Consider the following 16,892-nt stretch of genomic DNA (forward strand, 5'->3'; position numbering starts at 1 on the left):
CGAAGGAGAAAAAAAATGGTGTTACTAGTTGTGCTACAGCTCCCCCACCTGGAAGCTTGTGAAAGTGCTGTTTTTTTTTTTATCGGTCTTTTACTCAACGTGTTTCTCTCACAACAGTCACACCCCTTACATGAACATGTCCGGACATGTTTCTGAAAAAAACACAGCAAATCATTCCGTGTCCAAATAATAATTTAAGTTGCAGACAATTTTGGAAATAATTTGGGAGTTTTCAAATCCCCAAATTTCACATTTTTGGGTGGAAAACAAGTAGTTAGAAATCAGCTGTCACTTTTCAGGCCTAATAATGTTTCTGTGCTTTAGAAATAAACAGTCGCTTGGTTAAACAATCGCTTGTTACGGGGGTCTAAAAGGTCTTGTGAGTTGTCAAAATGTCAAGAAATCTTGTCTTGGCATCTTCTTACAGTTTAACAGCCATGGAGGATAAAGTCAAAGTGAACTGATGAAAAGGCTTCAAGAAAGCAGCATTGTGTTTTGTGTAGCATCAAATAATTCAGAAACAGACTCCAGAGGTGCTAAAATAATAAACCGAGGCTGGTCTTACGGGTGATTTGCGGTGGAGGTGGAGGTCCTGCAGACCCATAAATATCTTGGTGTGTCTTGCTAATTGTGTGTTGCTTCCTAAGTGGACAGTTTGATTTCACAGAAGTTTGATTTAACTGGAGTTATATTGTGCTGTCTACATGTTCCCTTTATTTTTTTGAGCAGTGTTTTTATATATATTGATTAAATTATATTTAAATGATATTTAAGCACACAACTTATCTTGAAGGTTCTATTTATGTTGCCCTCCCGAGTGTTTAGGGCCACATAGATGGCAACAGTGGGCTGGATTTGGCTCACGAGCCTCGAGTTTGGCACCTGTGGTCTAGGTGATCCTAAAGGCTGTTTACTTAATGGAGTATGGAGACTATATTTTACTGGAAAAAAAAAAATTTTCCCAGGTGGAAACCTAAATTGAAATGAAATGTGGGAAAAATAAAATATAGACTCTGCTACCAGACAACAGTTTCTGATCAATTGTTAAAATGCATTTATTATATAATTATGAAAAATAAAGGTTATTTAAGACAGAAATTGTAGACTGGTTCATTTTATTCAACAAAAGCACAAAAGCATGTCTAACACTACATTCACACATAAATTCATCCACATAAAAAAGCAAACGTGCTAAATAATGGCACAATGAGAACAAAAACAGTAAAAAAAAATACAAAACAAAACAGTAGTTGGAGGTTTTTAGTCTCTGGTAAATCCTGTTTGAAAACCTTCATGTTTCTGCTTTGATGGGCTGAGTCCTGCTCCCGTCGTAAAGCAGCTGGTTCTGGCAGCGCCTGGCGCCGCAGCGGGTCTCTGTGAAGCCACGTGTTGCTGACGAAGTCCGGCTTCAGCCAGTCGGACATCTGCGAATCTCTTCAGACCCGTCTCTCTGCGCTAACCTGAGGCCGGTCCCTCTCTCCGGTGCCGAGCCTGTCCTCCCGGGTCACCCGCAGAAGGTATCTGCTGGCGTGCTCCAGGTTCCACTGGTGTTTGGTCAGGATCTTCACACACATGTCTGCGGAGCAGAGGCTGAGCGAGTAGAGCTGCTCGACCTGAGGAGACAGAAACAAAACTTAAACGTTCAGCTTCACGGTTTCATTTGGATTTCACGAGTGGGGTTCTTGAGCGTCTGCATTAGCATTCAGTGGGCCATTTTGACAGTCGCCCAGGGCGGCATTAGAAGGGCATCAAGTGTGCCTTTTGCTCACTAAGCATGGTTTCATACTTTTATATTCAGAACAAAAGCAATTTTGATTTATAAATACAATGCGACACAGAGGTCCATTTCTTCAAAGTGAGAAAGACGAGAACACGCCACTCAAGTCAGGCTTGCGGATTTTCATGAACCAGAAACGAGGAAATATCTACACACCTGAGCTTTCCCACATCGAGACAAAGCAGCGAATACAGTGTAAAACAACTAAAACTCAGACGTGAAAGACGTGAAAGACGTGCATTGTGACGTTTATCCCGTCACAATGCACGTTGAGGAGGAAGAGAAATATATAGACGTGTTACACGAAGGTGGATAGAGCTGCTAAAAAATGCACTCAGGTAAAAGGAGCGCTGGTTCAAAGTAGAAATGTAAAGGATGGTGCTGTAAAACATCCGAAGTTCAGTTTGAAACCGTATCTAACTCCCAGCAACAATTAAAGACCATAGATATGTCAACTGGTTGTTTGGGAGTAACTAGCTTAGCAAATAGAAATGTGATGCTAAATGCTAATCTTTCTTTTAACTGGAACCGTGCGCACAAACAACAAGCACCTCATGCCCACTGTTATTTCTGCTGGAGGATCAGTGAGGCAGTCGCATCAAAGGCCAACCTCATTAAAATAAAAGGTATTATAAACTTTTAAATACCAGGATGATTTTTTAATAATAATATATTTTTTAAAAATCTGGTGGCCTCTGCAAGAAAACATCTTAACACAGGATTCATTTCCCCCTGACAAAACTTACTCAAATTAGTAATAGTTTGAGATTAAGCTGATAATAATGTACAGAAACAGTATTAGTTTTATGCTAAGGCCTGTTGTACATGTTTGCCAGCATATTTGTACTCGACTGCATTCTTTGTCAGTTTCTCGTCTCACCTTGAGCTGCTGCTGAGCCCGGACTGGATTCCAGTCGTTACACTGAAGCGCACTTTGCACCTCTTCAGTGGTCACGCCGTGCACCGCCTCCATCACCTGGGCAGAGCCGCAAACAGCTTTAACATCCAAGCACTGAGGTTTAACTCACAAGAAGAAAAAAAAAACACTGTAACCAATCAGAAAGTTCTCTCTTACCTGTGCAACAAGACTCTCCTTTGTGTTTTGCGTATAAGACGATTTCTCTCTGTCCCTCGGTCTCTCCTTTTGGTCGTCATCCAGCTGCGGCGTTGAACGCGCCATCTGGGACATTTTAACCAGGTTGCCCTGCTGAGGAGGGAACTGAACCGGGGGTTGTGTCTGCTGCGGCGGCGGGGACAGGACCATTTGTGAAGACCAGGGTGAGGGCGCCGGCGCCTGAGCCAGGAGCTTCCTCTGGTTCCTCGGGTTCACGCGAGCCAGGTTGGGCAGCGGTGGCCGGGGAGGGGCAGGGAGGTTGGCCTCACTGAAGCGCCGCAGATCCTTCTGGACCATCACGCTCTGGGCGATCATGGCGGGGGCCATGAGCCGGCCCTGTTGATCCACTCTGAGAGGCCCTGTGGTCTGAGGCTTGGGGCGGCGGCCACTTAGGACCGACTCCAGGCTCTGAGACATACCTGAGAGTACAGAGACATGAATATTTAACAGAAACGTTTTAGATAGATAGTTTAACGTAAGTAAAGAGTGGCAGATTTTTCACAGAAGCAGCATTAAATATGGTAAATAGTCTGAATTTGAAAAGTCGTACAGCACTTTCCACTGGGCTCACATTTGCCCCGACATTTAAATGAAAACGTAGCTCAGCTTTACTGCAGAAAAGCATAACTTAACTCTAATCTAAAGTCTGATGGCAAAAAAAGTTACTGAATTAAACCAACAGGGGGCAGAGTGGCTTGATGAATACTCTCCAAGAATATAGTTTCCTTTAAAACCAGCAGATATGGAACATATAAGAGTTTTAACATTAAAAAAGTGTTTTACCAAAAACACCATGTTTTAAATAAACCCCTCATTTAAAAGAATTAATATATTTAAAGTTTAAATACATAAAGAATTGATTGTTTTTTCTCTAATGCAGCAGCGATTCCCAGCTCAGTTTATTTGTAGCTCTTACCTGCCATTTTCTGCAGGTTGGTTGCCTCCTGCTCCCTGCCAGTTCCCATCCTCCAGCCGCTTTTGCTGCAGGCATGAGAACAATAAACATGCTAAACTGATAGTCAACGGCCTCCTCCGTTTTTATCAACCCTCCTGATAGAGAAGTGTAAAAACCTCAAAATAAATTCATATTTGCCTGAATTTTCATAAAATCACAGAGGAAAATATAGAAAATCCAACCAATGAGGGGGAAATAAATAGTATGTTGGAAGAAAAACGCATTTTTGCTTTTTCATCCAATGAAACCCAAATATAAATCGCAGAAACAGCCGGGTTTCTATTAAAAAATCTACAGGAATTTCAAAGAGTTCATGGCAGCATTGTTCGCAGACTCAGACGTCTTCAGAAAATTTTTACATAAGTAAAAATAATGAGTAGTCATCCAAAAAAATTTAATTTGGCCAAAAGGTCAGCTAAGTGTTAGATAACTGGCCGTTAATTATATATGAAGTCCTAAAATGATGTAAATGATGAAAAATAAAAATAAAAATGATGTGAAAATTTTTGTATTTTAAAAAATATATACAAATAAGTAAACAAATTTCACAAAAACATACTGAGACCAATGAAACATTTTCTGAGGAACAAACTTTTCAATTCAGTGCCATAAGCAATTAACTTCACAAATACCACAAATAAAGTCTTGAAATATTTCAGTCTCTGTAAAGAATCAATAAAAAGGACAGATTTCACTTTTTGAAATGATTCACAAACAAATACAGATTTCCCCAGAAACAGCTGCAGTATGCATGTGACTGAAGTCTTCTCTTGAATGTAAACAAAAATAAGTCATTATTGTACGAGTCAAATGACGTTTTAGATACAACTTGGTCCAACTACTGAGTCACTTTACAGCCGGGGAAGTTCCCCTTTGTCTGTCAGCCACGCTGATCGCAGTCGACGATTGGCTCGACATGCAGCATGGCTCTAGATCAGTGGTTCTTAACCTGGGTTCGATCGAACCCCAGGGGTTCGGTGAGTCGGTCTCAGGGGTTCGGCGGAGCCTCTGCCGCAGAGGTAAAGACACACTTGTGTAAAGTCGTGATGACGCCCCGCTTTGCCATCACTTGCTCCAGAGGATCACGTTATATTGCTTAGCCAATCAGAGCTGCGGAGGAGCACTGATTGAAGGAGTTCCACTCTCAGCATGGATTTGAACTTGTGTCTTTAATTACTTCAGCAAAACTCACAGTTTTTACCAAATTCTGTAGCTTTCGGTGAACTTCTGAATCTGCTCCTTAGTCGCATCTTTTCGGGGTTGCTACTGCCTCTAGTGGCGTGAGGGTGGTAACACAACTAATATAATTACATTACTAAATCAGAATACCGCAAAGTCTTTATTATTTATTATTAATTTTTCATTCTCTTAAGAATGGAGAGCTAATAAAATAATCTAAACAAGACCTTAAAGTGGTTCCAGTTTCTCTCGATGGCCAACCTGTTGAAACTGTGGCAAATTTTAAATACCTTGGTTCATTCCTGGACTGTCAGCTCAACTTTGCTGAAAACACTGACTATATTTTGAAGAACTGTTCTCAGAGACTCTACCTTTTAAGAAAACTTAGTGATCATGGGGTGACCCAACTAGACTGTAGTTGGGTCACCCCTATGTCTTGAATTTGGGGGGGAAAAAATCATATTTTATTTATCACTACAGAAGGGTTCAGTGAATGCGCATATGAAACTGGTGGGTTCGGTACCTCAAAAAAGGTTAAGAACCACTGCTCTAGATACTGTCAGCTCAGCTGTGCTGGAATATGAGGACGGCTACGAGGAAACAAACTGTTACATTTCTCTCTAACTAGCGATTATGAGGAAGGACTTCACAGAAACAACAACTGAACTAAATATATCCAGTCTGAGACGGAAAAATGAGTGAATTACTGACTCTTCCGGCCCCTCAGGTGAGCCCCAGCTGCGGTCAGGGTGGATGTCTCCGTGCCCCATGTGCTGCAGGCTGCCCTTCACCGGGTTGGAGATGATGGAGCCGCCAGAAGGCGGACTGGGCCCCACAGTGATGGTGGGCATCATCAGGCTGGCGGGAAACAGGCCGATGACGAGCGTCCTCTGATTCTGGCCACGCCATTCGCTCATTTCCAGTCTGCAAACACAGAGAAGAGGAGGAAATCTGCTTAAAAAGACAAAAAAAGTGAACCTCGGTGATCAGCAGAGGAAAATAATGCGAGGGAACTTGCAGTGTCTGTTTCATATTTTTAGGTTCTTTCATTAAAAGTGACACAATGTATCTTCATCTTAAATGTCTCAATCAGACAGGAGTGTAATTCAAACTGTGTGTCTACTTACAAACTTTCTATAAATACTTTAAAAATATATTGCAACTAATTTAATGTAATTCAGCAAGCAGAAAGTCTTAAATTCGCCAAAAAGCCAATTTAGACCTTTAAAAAAAAACTAACAAAATTCAAAATTATTGAGTATGTCTGGATAAGAATGGCAAAAAGGAATGCGGGCTTTAATATACTGTTGTCTAAAAATGTACATTTATGAAAAATGAGAGGCTTTTATAGTGGTTTCTACTCAGACATTGACCTTCATTGACTTACGTGCATCAAACCGGAGCTCTGATGCTTTAACCGGGTTTAGTTTCAGAGGTTTCCAGAGAGAATCAGGCCAAATTAGATCCCTCCTTATTGTTTTCACAGTTATCTTAATTCGACAGCATCCAATGATTCATGAGTCCACTAGAGTCTCTCCTGCTTTTCAAACAGTTTCTTTTTTCGATCTATGTAATGTTTGTATATATAGTTTTTTAGGAAGTTTTTTGCAAAAGACAAAAGACCAATAAAAACAAATAAAGCGCAGACTACAGATTCACCACGGCATATAAAAGCTCTGCCGCAGGGAAGCTGCTCGACTCGTTCAACAAACAAAGCCGAATGCATTCGAGGAGTGTGAGATTACCGCTGGAATGCACTTCAGAGAGAAAGCGGAATCAAATCCCCCGTTTAAAACAACAAAGACTGACTGTGTCAAGGTTTTTTTTTCCTCTCTCTCTAATCCCACTCTTCCTCTCGTTCTCACTCACCCGTGGTCTATGACCGTCACAGTGTCGTTCGGAGCGAGAGAAAGTTTTCTGGGCTCTGAATATTCTCTCGTTGCTTGGAACTGTGCCGGCTTAGCCTGGAAGCGAAGACGCAAAAAAACATTACACGTGACGTTCGAGTGTAACCAAAGCAGCATTTCAAGATGCTGACTGGGTTATCTGGTGGAAAGAGATGAGATGTCATCGCTGAGGACCGACCTCTGCCAGCATTGCAATGAGATCGGCAAAGTTGGGCCTGTCGGCGGGGTTGACGGCCCAACACTTCCTCATGACGACGTACAGCTCCTGGGGACAGTCTGCCGGCTTCTCCAGTCGCTCACCTTCCTGCTCCACACGCAACAATATCTGGACCAAAAGAGAGGAGTTAGTCTGCTGTGATACCACAGCACTGAGTCAGAGAGGCGACAAGCGGCGCGCGAAGGGTGGAGGCGCATTCCAAACGTGTCGGCGAACACGTTGGCCGGCTCTACGAAAACATCAAAACAACACTTTGGATGGTGCTGCAAGCCCGTACCTGTCTGCCTGAGAGACCAAACCAAGGCTCGTCGCAGTAGGTGAACATTTCCCACATGGTGATACCAAACGTCCAGACGTCAGAGGCATGGGAAAAGGAGCCGATTCGGAGACTTTCGGGGGCACACCTAGAGAAAAGGGTTGTTGCTGTTGTCATTACACGCACAGTGGCTGATTTTAAACGTCCGTTTCTGTTATTTTAGCAGAGTGTGGCTTACAGCTAAATAACATCCTAATTGACTGCCTTACAGCAATTTACGTCCAAAGTCAGCACATTAAAAACTGTAGTATGTACATGTACTGTTTGTTCGCTAGATAATTTGGACTCCCATCAGCCCTTGCCGTAACCATGGCTACGCTTCCTGTACAGGACATGCACTCGGTGGCTCTCCAGGTTGCTGGCCTTGTTGAGTCTGAGGTCTCCCATAGATTCTCTGTGTTCTCCAGGTCAGTTTGCTGATTTTTTTTATTTTTATATAAGAGACATGCTGGTGCCTCTAACTATGTGAGCAGACACCCAGCCCTGCTGGAAAACAAAATTAGCATCTACAAAGTCAGCTAATATGTCAGTGACTGTGAGAGCGTCACGCTAAGTAGCTTGGAGTTTGTTAGGGGTCGAAGCAACGTTGGCGGCATCAACGAACTCACTCGCTGTTTGGTTACCTAGCAACAACTCGCTTACTCTTTGGTTACTTAGCAACAACCTGTTGCCTGTCTTGCGTGGCAGAAGTTTATGGTTTCACCATTGCGCCTCATAACTGCTTAATAAAAATAAAAATGAGTGGAGCAGCTCGAGAGGAAAATGTGAATAAAACAGGAAATGTCATGTCACTCGTTTGGCTGTATTTCAGGTGTTTAAAACAAAAAAAAAACAATGAATAATTATCGATATTGACTGATATGAATATTGCCCAGTCCTGCTTGTAATCATCTGCAATTGTGCAGGTTGCTTATATACTTTTCAAACAGCTGATTTTTCTTCCACTCAACTTTCCTTTGCTTTCATAAGCTTGATTTCGGCACTCTGGACGTCAAAAGTCAAAGCGTCCGGTCGACTAACCATGCAAACGGGATCCTTCTGTGTGCTCCCATGATGTAATGGTCCGCCTCCTGACTCAGGCCCCGCATCAGACCGAAGTCTCCGATCTTCACTGCCTCCCTGGAGGACAGCAGCACGTTTCTGGCAGCCAAGTCCCTGTGGATGAATCTCCGGGTCTCCAGGTAGTCCATACCTGCCGCAATCTGGGTGGCAAAGAGCCATAGGCGCAGCAGCGGGTACTCGAACTGCCGTGCCCGCAGGGTGTCGAATAATGAGCCCAGAACAGCCAGCTCTGTTACCTAAGCGGGGGAAAACCAAAAACAGGATGGTGTGCATCGCGGCGCTGGAAAACAGGTGGGAATTTTCCAAAATCTGAACTATCAGCTCACCATCTTGAGCGGCTGCGTGAGGACCACGCCGTAGAGCCGGATGATGTTGGGGTGGTCCAGGGACTGCATGGTGGTGACTTCCTGCAGGAAGTCTGTGAGTGTGTCGGCCTGTGTGGACCTGCTGCTCCTCAGGGATTTGACAGCCACAGGGAGCTGAGGATTCATAAAATACACACAGGTCACACGCAACATCACGCTACCCACTAACGTTCACACAATCAGATCTCCTCTTACCACTCTGCCTGTCGGTGTGTGCCACTCTCCCCTCTTCACCACCCCAAAGGACCCCGAGCCCAACTTCTCCCCCAGAATCAGCTCACTGTCCTGGATCAGACGAGGCGCAGTTCTCTCCTGTGGCTGAACTGGGCCGACTGGGCCGGACTGTTCCCCTGCGTCTCGACTGTTGAACATCTGTGTGAGTCAACGCGCTTGTATTTAGAAACTCCCCACCACAGTTCAAACATGAGCATCGCTTTGAAATAATAATAATAATAATGAAACAAAAGTTCAGCAAAGATTGCTAACAGACCCTGGGAATCCATCCCCGTGAGCGTGAAGCCGTCTTGTAGCGTTTCAGGGCTTCCCATAATCGCCTTTGTGCTGCAAAACAAAGCAGGTAAAGCTGTCAGTGTTGCTAGGTGTGTGGTTGCAGTTCATCTTTGACTCTTTTAGCTTGATCTCTGTATTTTTGGAAGAGGGACAACATGTTCTGGGGATCGCCGTACATCTGGGAGCAGGCCAACATGAAGCTGTAAGCTTTCAGCTTCATTCAGCTGTTTGTAGTGCTGAGGTTTCATCAGGACAGCCACACTGCCTGCTTGTTGTTAGGAATCTGGATTAATGTCAACATGAGAAAGTATTTGAAATAACTAACAAAAATTTGATATAAGCAAAAAAAGGAAACCATCTAAGTAGAAAAATATTACATTAAGTATGCAGGGTTTCCTTCAGTGTATTATAAGCCTGGCAGGCCACCAGGCTTTACTTGTTTCCCCACCAGGCTTAGCATTGTTAATTAAATTTTTTTTTTTATTATTGCCTTTTTTAAAGACTTTATAGCTCGTGTTCAGGCATTGATCTTCTAGTCTTCCAATAATGCATAACTATCAAGTGATATTTTTTAACACATAAACCCAGCGAGCGACTGGATGAATGACTGCTGAGCGCCCCGAGCACCGGGGTTAGTTAGCAAGTTTCCTGGGGGAAACCCTGGATATGTAACGCTTCACTGCTTTATAATACAATAGAAAAAAAACCTCATAAATATTGGCATACACACAAACAAGTGGGTGAATAACTCTTCGTCAAAAATAGGCTTATGCCCGTGTGAGATTCATCAAATTTAAAACAAGATACATAACATGATCCATGTATATTTATTTCAAAAACATGAGAAGCAATCGTTAACATTGTTGCAACAATAATTTAAGGTCATGAAAGGAGGTTTTGATGTTATTTCAGGGATCAAATCAGAGCCTTTACAAAAAAATCTCTATATTTCTTTGTTGAAGGTGTTCCCCCTCTTAGCCCTTGGCTACTGCTAATCTGGCTGGTTTCAAAACATTAACATTGCAAATGTTGCATATTTTTCATGCAACATGCTTTGCACTAAACAAGGGAACAGCATGTTGCAGCATTAAATAGAAACGTACAACTTTTTGAAGTTTTAAAGTGTTTCATGGACGATATGAACTCAGCTACGTCTGAAAATGGATCTTTTGCCACACACAATGCCACAGTAGTCATTAAATAAATACTGTCATGCGACAAACATATAGGAGGGTAATCAAAACGCACTTTAGTACAATGAGTATTTCAAACTCTCATTTCTACAGATTCTCGAGCAAAAGAAGACATTTTTAGTCGTACTTAAAGACCAAGAGTTTCCACCCGGCGTGAAAGCTGAAAGCCCCACCTGGCTTGCTGATTCCGATGTGCTCCAGGTCCGACTCCTTGACATAGTTGAAGTGCTCCACGCGGGTAATGTTGAGGCCGTCTCGGACGCGAACGTAGAACTTCTCCAGCTGGACCTCAGCCAGCAGCTGGTGCAGCCACTGAGTGTCCTGGTCCATCAGCATGTCCTGGCCCAGACAAGCCTGCAGGCAGGAAGGCAGATAAAAACACTCAAAAATTCACACTTCTGGTCATGCGGTTCCTTCCACTGAATCTTCTGCATCACGACCAAAAACAACCGATTAGAAAAACGCGTTTTGTGACAGCGATTCTCCTCGACAATCGACCCTGTTTGATTAAACTTCCCTCGAGGTCTCGCTTCGTGACGTTGCCGTGGAAACCTAACAAAAAGCTCTTGAGGTGGGGGGAGTATTTTTCAGCTTCAGTCTGAGTGCAAAGTCCAAACAGTTCGTCTGGAAGCATAAGAGTGTAGCAGTGCACCCTAATAAATCAGAACATTGATTAAACATGAATTTATTGAATTAATTCAAATGTTATTTTTCCTGTTAATTCTGATTATTCTGCCCAACAGCTGAAGAAAATGTGAAATTCTGTTACTTGGAAAGTTTTAATATTACATAAAAACAATCAAAGCTAATTTTTCTAAATGTTGGTTTAATGAAAAGTCTGTCCATGTGCCGTACGGTGTGTGTACAACCGATGGTAAAGGCTCCTTGTGCATGAATTACTGTATCAATGCGGTGCAGAATGGAGGCGGTTGTCATTGTTGGTTCTGGTGTTTCTCATCTTCCTCTTGACAATATCTGAGAGATTTATGGGGTTCAGGTCAGTTTTGTGGGCCATCAGTCCCAGATACGCCATGGTCATTAAACCAGATGTTGATATTTTTGGCAGTGATGGTCTTGATAGCCAACACAGCATCACAAATCCCCACTGACTGTGGAAACTGCACAAGACCCTCACACAACTATTTACTTTAATCCAAAAACGATGATGTTAAGCCACTCAGTAGCAGCCAAGCACCTTCGCCAAAGACGCTTCTGATGTTTCCTCTGGTTTGGGAGCAGAGAAAACCACGTCGCCCATGTTGTGATTGTTTCTGTCTGCGGAGTCTTTCAAAGCACCGACTCCAGCACCCTGCCAATATTACGTGCTTTGACACAGCGCTCTGTGGACAGCCAGCTTCTTTAGCAGCGACTTTCTGTGTTTTGCGCTCTTTGTGTAGGGCGTCACTGACTGCCTGGAGAACACTGAGGCCAGCAGCCGTCTCCATCACGCCGTAGGCTGTTATGTAACATTCCTTTATAATTATTGTAAGTTGTTGGTCTTATGTAACAGCCGATTTTTTTTTACGATGAACAAAAAATGTAGGTTATTCGTCATAGGTAGCATTAATGCAGGCTTGAAGTATGCATGTGTGTAATCAAGTTACACGAGCTTCACTTTTTGAATTCGGCGATAGAAGTAAATTACCTTTTCCAAATAAATTAAAGAAATGTATGCTGAACACGGAAACATTTTCTTCCCTTTTTGTAATATTTAAGTTCAGAGGCTTTTCTTCGTTTGAACCTACTAGGAGGCGGACATGTCGGCCTGTCTGTGGTTCAGAGTCACCAGTTTGACCGGATCCTGCATAGATTGCATCTATTTAACACTCTGAAGTAACACAGAGTGTCAAAAGGGCACAAAGACGGCAGCGTGACTTGGTATTAACCTTATGCTTCATTTCCAGTTTCTTCTTAGCCATTGTTACAGTAAATATCGATAAGCAGGAAGTTGAAGTGACGTTGTGCAAGCCTCCCAGTTTTGAAGTTACTGAATACTGACTTCTTATCTGCAGGTTTCAGTCAGTGAGCTTCAGCTTTAACTCTGTCAGCCTCACTGGGGGAAAAAAAAATAATTAATCTCTGCAGCAGGCAGGCAGACTGTCAAGGCTGCTCAAAATGAACAATTCAAGTACAGAAACCCACAAGCTGAGACTTGTGCTCAATTTTACGGGGACAACTCCCAAACTTAATCAGTCTGCAAATACTGAGGAAGGGAAATCATTTCCAGCGTTTAAATTCATATTAAAAACTTAATAAAAAAAAAAAAAAAAAGATGCATCCTGCTGAACTGAGAGGTTTGTGATCATCACTCTTTTTGTGCACAGAGGGTTGAATGTTTAACCCGTTCAGCTACTGGACACCCTCACTACCTCATGGCATGTGTGACCATGAGCTTAGTTATTTACTTAATGACTCAAATGTGGCTTAAAAATAAAATCTACCTAAAGAACCTGTTAATGACACAGGTCTTACTATGTGATCTTGACCAATCAAGTGACGTATATCCAACTAAATCATTTGTTTATTTCGCTGATTCACGTGAAGATTAACCCACATAGAGAGGCTTGGCTCATGCATGGCATTATTTCATTCCATGATTTAGGCCATCGTTAGACAGCTAGCAATCTAATTCTCAGACCCGAGACAGTAAATAAGACACATAAATAAAAGAAAAATACAAATAAAAATGGATAAATACATATAAGAATGCACACGTTTCAAACAGCAGACACTGACATGGCATTTGATCAAATTTAAAGTGATAAAGAAAAGTTAACCTGCTACTCCAATGCACTTTACGAATTACTCTTTTAAAGTCGTATCTATTCCAATACCGCCATGGTTCATGCTAAAGTATGAATAGTTACATTATTAGGTTTCCTTACCGTTGAAAATAAATAATAATAATGAAAAATGTTCCTTCTCCTCCTCCACTCGACGACTCTGTCTTCAACCACACAAAAACAGAAACAGGTGAATCATGTCGGAATCGAAACCTCCAACAAGTTCCACTGAAGACTCTGAAAAAAAAAGTAAAAAAAATTTTTTTTAAAATCCCGATCCAAATCCTGGTCGAGCACTAAATGTCTTTAAAACATTTCACCCAGGCGAAAAGCTCCAGCATAGGCTGTTTCTACCGAGGAAGTATATCTATACAGTCCGTGGGTTTTATGGGTTTTCTGCGGAACTATAGGAGGCACAGAGCGTACTTGTGATCTACCTGCGTGTTTTCAGGGACTTGCTCCGCCCCTCCTCGGTCTCTCACCTGGCCACGCCCCTTCCGGAGTTTTCTCACCGGAGCTGACCGCAGGTTGAGTCGTCGTAACACCGAGTCAGCTGGACCGCCAAATGTAAACAAGCGATTTTAAACGAAACTGTTTTAATAAATGCAGCCAGTTCGACTTTTATTGTGCTGAATACTTTTATTTATTTACTATTAAATGTTCCTATTGGCTATTTAGCTGCTGTGTTAACAATAAGACTTTAGTTTATTTTTTATTTACCCTCTGGGATTTATCCCCTCTTAGAAGGCTGCAATTTTGTCAAGTTTGTGTTTCAATAAGTTAGCGCCTTACAAGGATAATTTAGTGTACTATTACACGTTTAATATCCAGCTATACGAAAACAACTGTACATCTCCTTCCAGTTATCGTTTTATCTGTTAAAACAGTACCATCTAACATTAGCTAGTTGACGTAATACGTAACCAGAAAACACAATTTTTTATAAAATTTTAATTAGGTTAATGGATACTCATTCAGCTACTAAGCTGCTTTTTGAACAAACTGTCTAAAATCGCATCTTAATTGACCTATTTGTCTTATTATTATGATTTATATTTTTTCTCTTTTTATTTTTCCGTCTGTTCAAAATAAATAAATAAATAACTAAAATAAGCAGCTATAGATCAAGCTTTAGTTAGTTACTTTTTTTGTTAGTTGTAATCAACTAATTTCAGTTAGTAACCATGTAAAAAGCCTTTGTTCATTAACACGTGACTAATAAAGGTTTTCTTGTGTAGTTAACCTTGGATATTGCATTAGTTAGAGAAAAAATAGATGGACTCATTTTAGTAGTCAGTAATCTTTAATTTACTGAACTGGTTTTTCTACTTTAGATTCTCTAGAAACTAGTTTGTGACACAACAAATAGTTCCGGCAAACTAAATCCTCTCTTAGCCATTGTAGGTTGATCCAATTTTGTCTTTTCCTTCACTTCACGCACAATAATGTTGTGCCAAGGACTTTTAGATTGCAGCTAACAATTTAAAAAAAAGTTCTAGCAAATGTTTGTTCCTTTTAGTCGATTTATAATGTGTTGCCTTGGGTAATTATTATCTTTTACAGTTTAAAGGAATATTCTCATATAACAACAAAACGTTTCTTCACTGTTCAGGCATTTGTAATGAAGCACGTGAAAATGACAATAGTGAAACCAGAGAAAGATCCTCAAAGCCAAACTCTGAACGCAACTCCACTTCACAGTGTTCAGTCTGTCATCTTCAGCACTTTAAAGAAAATGAGATCAGGTTAAAAAAAGATGATTGTGATCCAAAATCTCCTTCAAATGAGTTTCTTGGCCATAAGAATCCGAGCTTTTGTTATTTGCATCCGGTTTACAGACTATTATTGCAATGGGTTGGTTTTTGTGTTGCTTGTTTTATCTGTCATGTGACTTACTTTTACTATTACATCTAAATCTGACTCATTTTGGAAGTTTACTATTGTAATAGCTGCTTATTCTTTGTTTAATTAGACTGAGACAAAGAGAAAAATTTGCCATCAGCAATGAGTCCGAGAGTCGAAAGCAAATAGTTTTCAGCCTCCCTCTCTTTCTGCCATGTCTGTTGCCAAACAAGTTCAGCAGGATTTGATTTATGCACAGGCAGGAGCAACTTCCTGGTACAGTGTCTCTCCAACACAACTCCCTGCTCTTCGACAGAAGTCCCTAAAACACACAAACAACGTCAGTGGAGCTGCAGTCCAAACAAGAATGGCCTCAATGATCTGTTTTCACGTCTGTCATGCATTTTATGAACAACCAAATGAGCTGCAGAATCAATGACAAACAGACATGATCGTGTGAAATTATAAATATGTTAAAAATTAAACCTATTTAAAAAAAAAAAAAAAAAAAACGGATAACAAAACATGCAAGCTTCAGAATTTGACATATGTTCAGAATAAAACCAGCTGTGGTGCATTTGAAAGTCCGTGTAGCTAAGAGGAGAGCGTGTAATCGTGTTTGAACTCTTTTATCCCGCAGAGTCAGCTCACCGTGAACGAAATGCCGAGTTTCATGAGTGACATGGTGAAACCAGCTCAGGAAATATTTCTCGAAGGTTACAGCTGTTCCAAAGAAAGAGACATGAAACCTCCCTGACTTTACCTAAAGCACACAGCCAAGAAAAATAAAGAGAAGAACAAAATCTGCCTCCAGGATGGGCTGTGGTCCCACTGGGAATATGACATTATCATGATCTGTAATCAGTAGTGAGAATACGGAAACAGTAATAAGATGAAGATACAGAGAAAGTGTTGATCAAGTTTTAAAGAGAAATCTATGCCTCTCAAGCAATAAAATGTATAATAGCAAAGGTTTAATCCTGTATTAAGACAGATCCACACAGGTGTCTCTATGGTGTTTTGCAACAGGATTCATGCACTTAGTACTCATTACTTTCAAGTACAGCTCAGTTTGCCTAAAAGGGAAGATAAATAGTGTATATAATTTGTAAATATGAAACATTTAATAAAAGATATAAGGAAAACATTATTTAAAATCAATTAAATAAATAAAAAATGGAGTTCATTATGTGTTCTAGATGAAGCACTATGACCAGAATTATGACATGACATTGTTTAAAATAATTGCTACCCTATTCAAACTGTGCTTAACCATTATTATATCTATTTTCATCAACCACACTTACACCTGATTTCTCTCAGATACGTGTTATCAGCATATCGCTTACGTAGAACCTGACTGCCAACAGGAAGTAGGCCATAAGCCGTCTCAAAGTAAAGCTTCAATCTGGAATGTAAAGGAATTCAAGAAGGAATGAGAAACAAACTCACTGACACCTATCAGTCTGTGAAGGGTTGCAAAACCATTTTGAAGTCTCTTTGCCTCCAGTGACCAGAGAAACGAAACACTTTTAGGAAACTACAAACTTACCCCATGGTACTTTTTTTTACATTACATTTACGTTACTTGAGTAATTTCTTGCTTCTCGTTTCACTTTCCCTTGTGTAGAAAAGTAAATGCAAATTGGGAATATATGTAGAAAATATATAA

At 41.2% G+C, this 16,892-nt stretch overlaps 1 protein-coding gene across 2 annotated transcripts; it reads right to left on the reverse strand.

Moving 5' to 3' along the window:
- Positions 1-1,039: 1,039 nt before the first annotated feature.
- Positions 1,040-13,811, reverse strand: tnk1 (tyrosine kinase, non-receptor, 1). Of its 2 annotated transcripts, XM_008435400.2 has the most exons (15): positions 13,699-13,811; positions 13,481-13,615; positions 10,769-10,949; positions 9,383-9,453; positions 9,088-9,264; positions 8,854-9,006; positions 8,486-8,763; positions 7,427-7,553; positions 7,111-7,257; positions 6,895-6,989; positions 5,737-5,949; positions 3,808-3,872; positions 2,853-3,310; positions 2,658-2,753; positions 1,040-1,613 (listed from the first exon to the last, which is right to left on the reverse strand). In XM_008435400.2, exons 3-15 carry the CDS (start codon positions 10,929-10,931, stop codon positions 1,437-1,439), a joined length of 2,220 nt encoding a protein of 739 aa, XP_008433622.1. In that variant the 5' UTR covers positions 10,932-10,949; positions 13,481-13,615; positions 13,699-13,811; the 3' UTR covers positions 1,040-1,436. The 2 variants fall into 2 exon arrangements, with proteins under 2 accessions (XP_008433622.1, XP_008433621.1); XM_008435399.2 differs by having other exon boundaries at positions 13,481-13,811.
- Between the last annotated feature and the right edge of the window lie 3,081 nt (positions 13,812-16,892).

This window comes from Poecilia reticulata, linkage group LG18, assembly GCF_000633615.1.
Source record: "Poecilia reticulata strain Guanapo linkage group LG18, Guppy_female_1.0+MT, whole genome shotgun sequence".
Lineage (NCBI taxonomy): Eukaryota > Metazoa > Chordata > Actinopteri > Cyprinodontiformes > Poeciliidae > Poecilia > Poecilia reticulata.

Bases quoted from the DNA above. Each gene is read 5' to 3' on its own strand.
- tnk1 (XM_008435400.2), bottom strand. From the start codon at position 10,931: ATGCTGATGGACCAGGACACTCAGTGGCTGCACCAGCTGCTGGCTGAG. The intron at 5,950-6,894 runs GTGAGTGAGAAC...CTGTGTTTGCAG, and splicing joins GTGACGGTCATAGACCACGG to ACTGGAAATGAGCGAATGGC. The intron at 2,754-2,852 runs GTAAGAGAGAAC...GGCTCTGCCCAG, and splicing joins AGGAGAGTCTTGTTGCACAG to GTGATGGAGGCGGTGCACGG.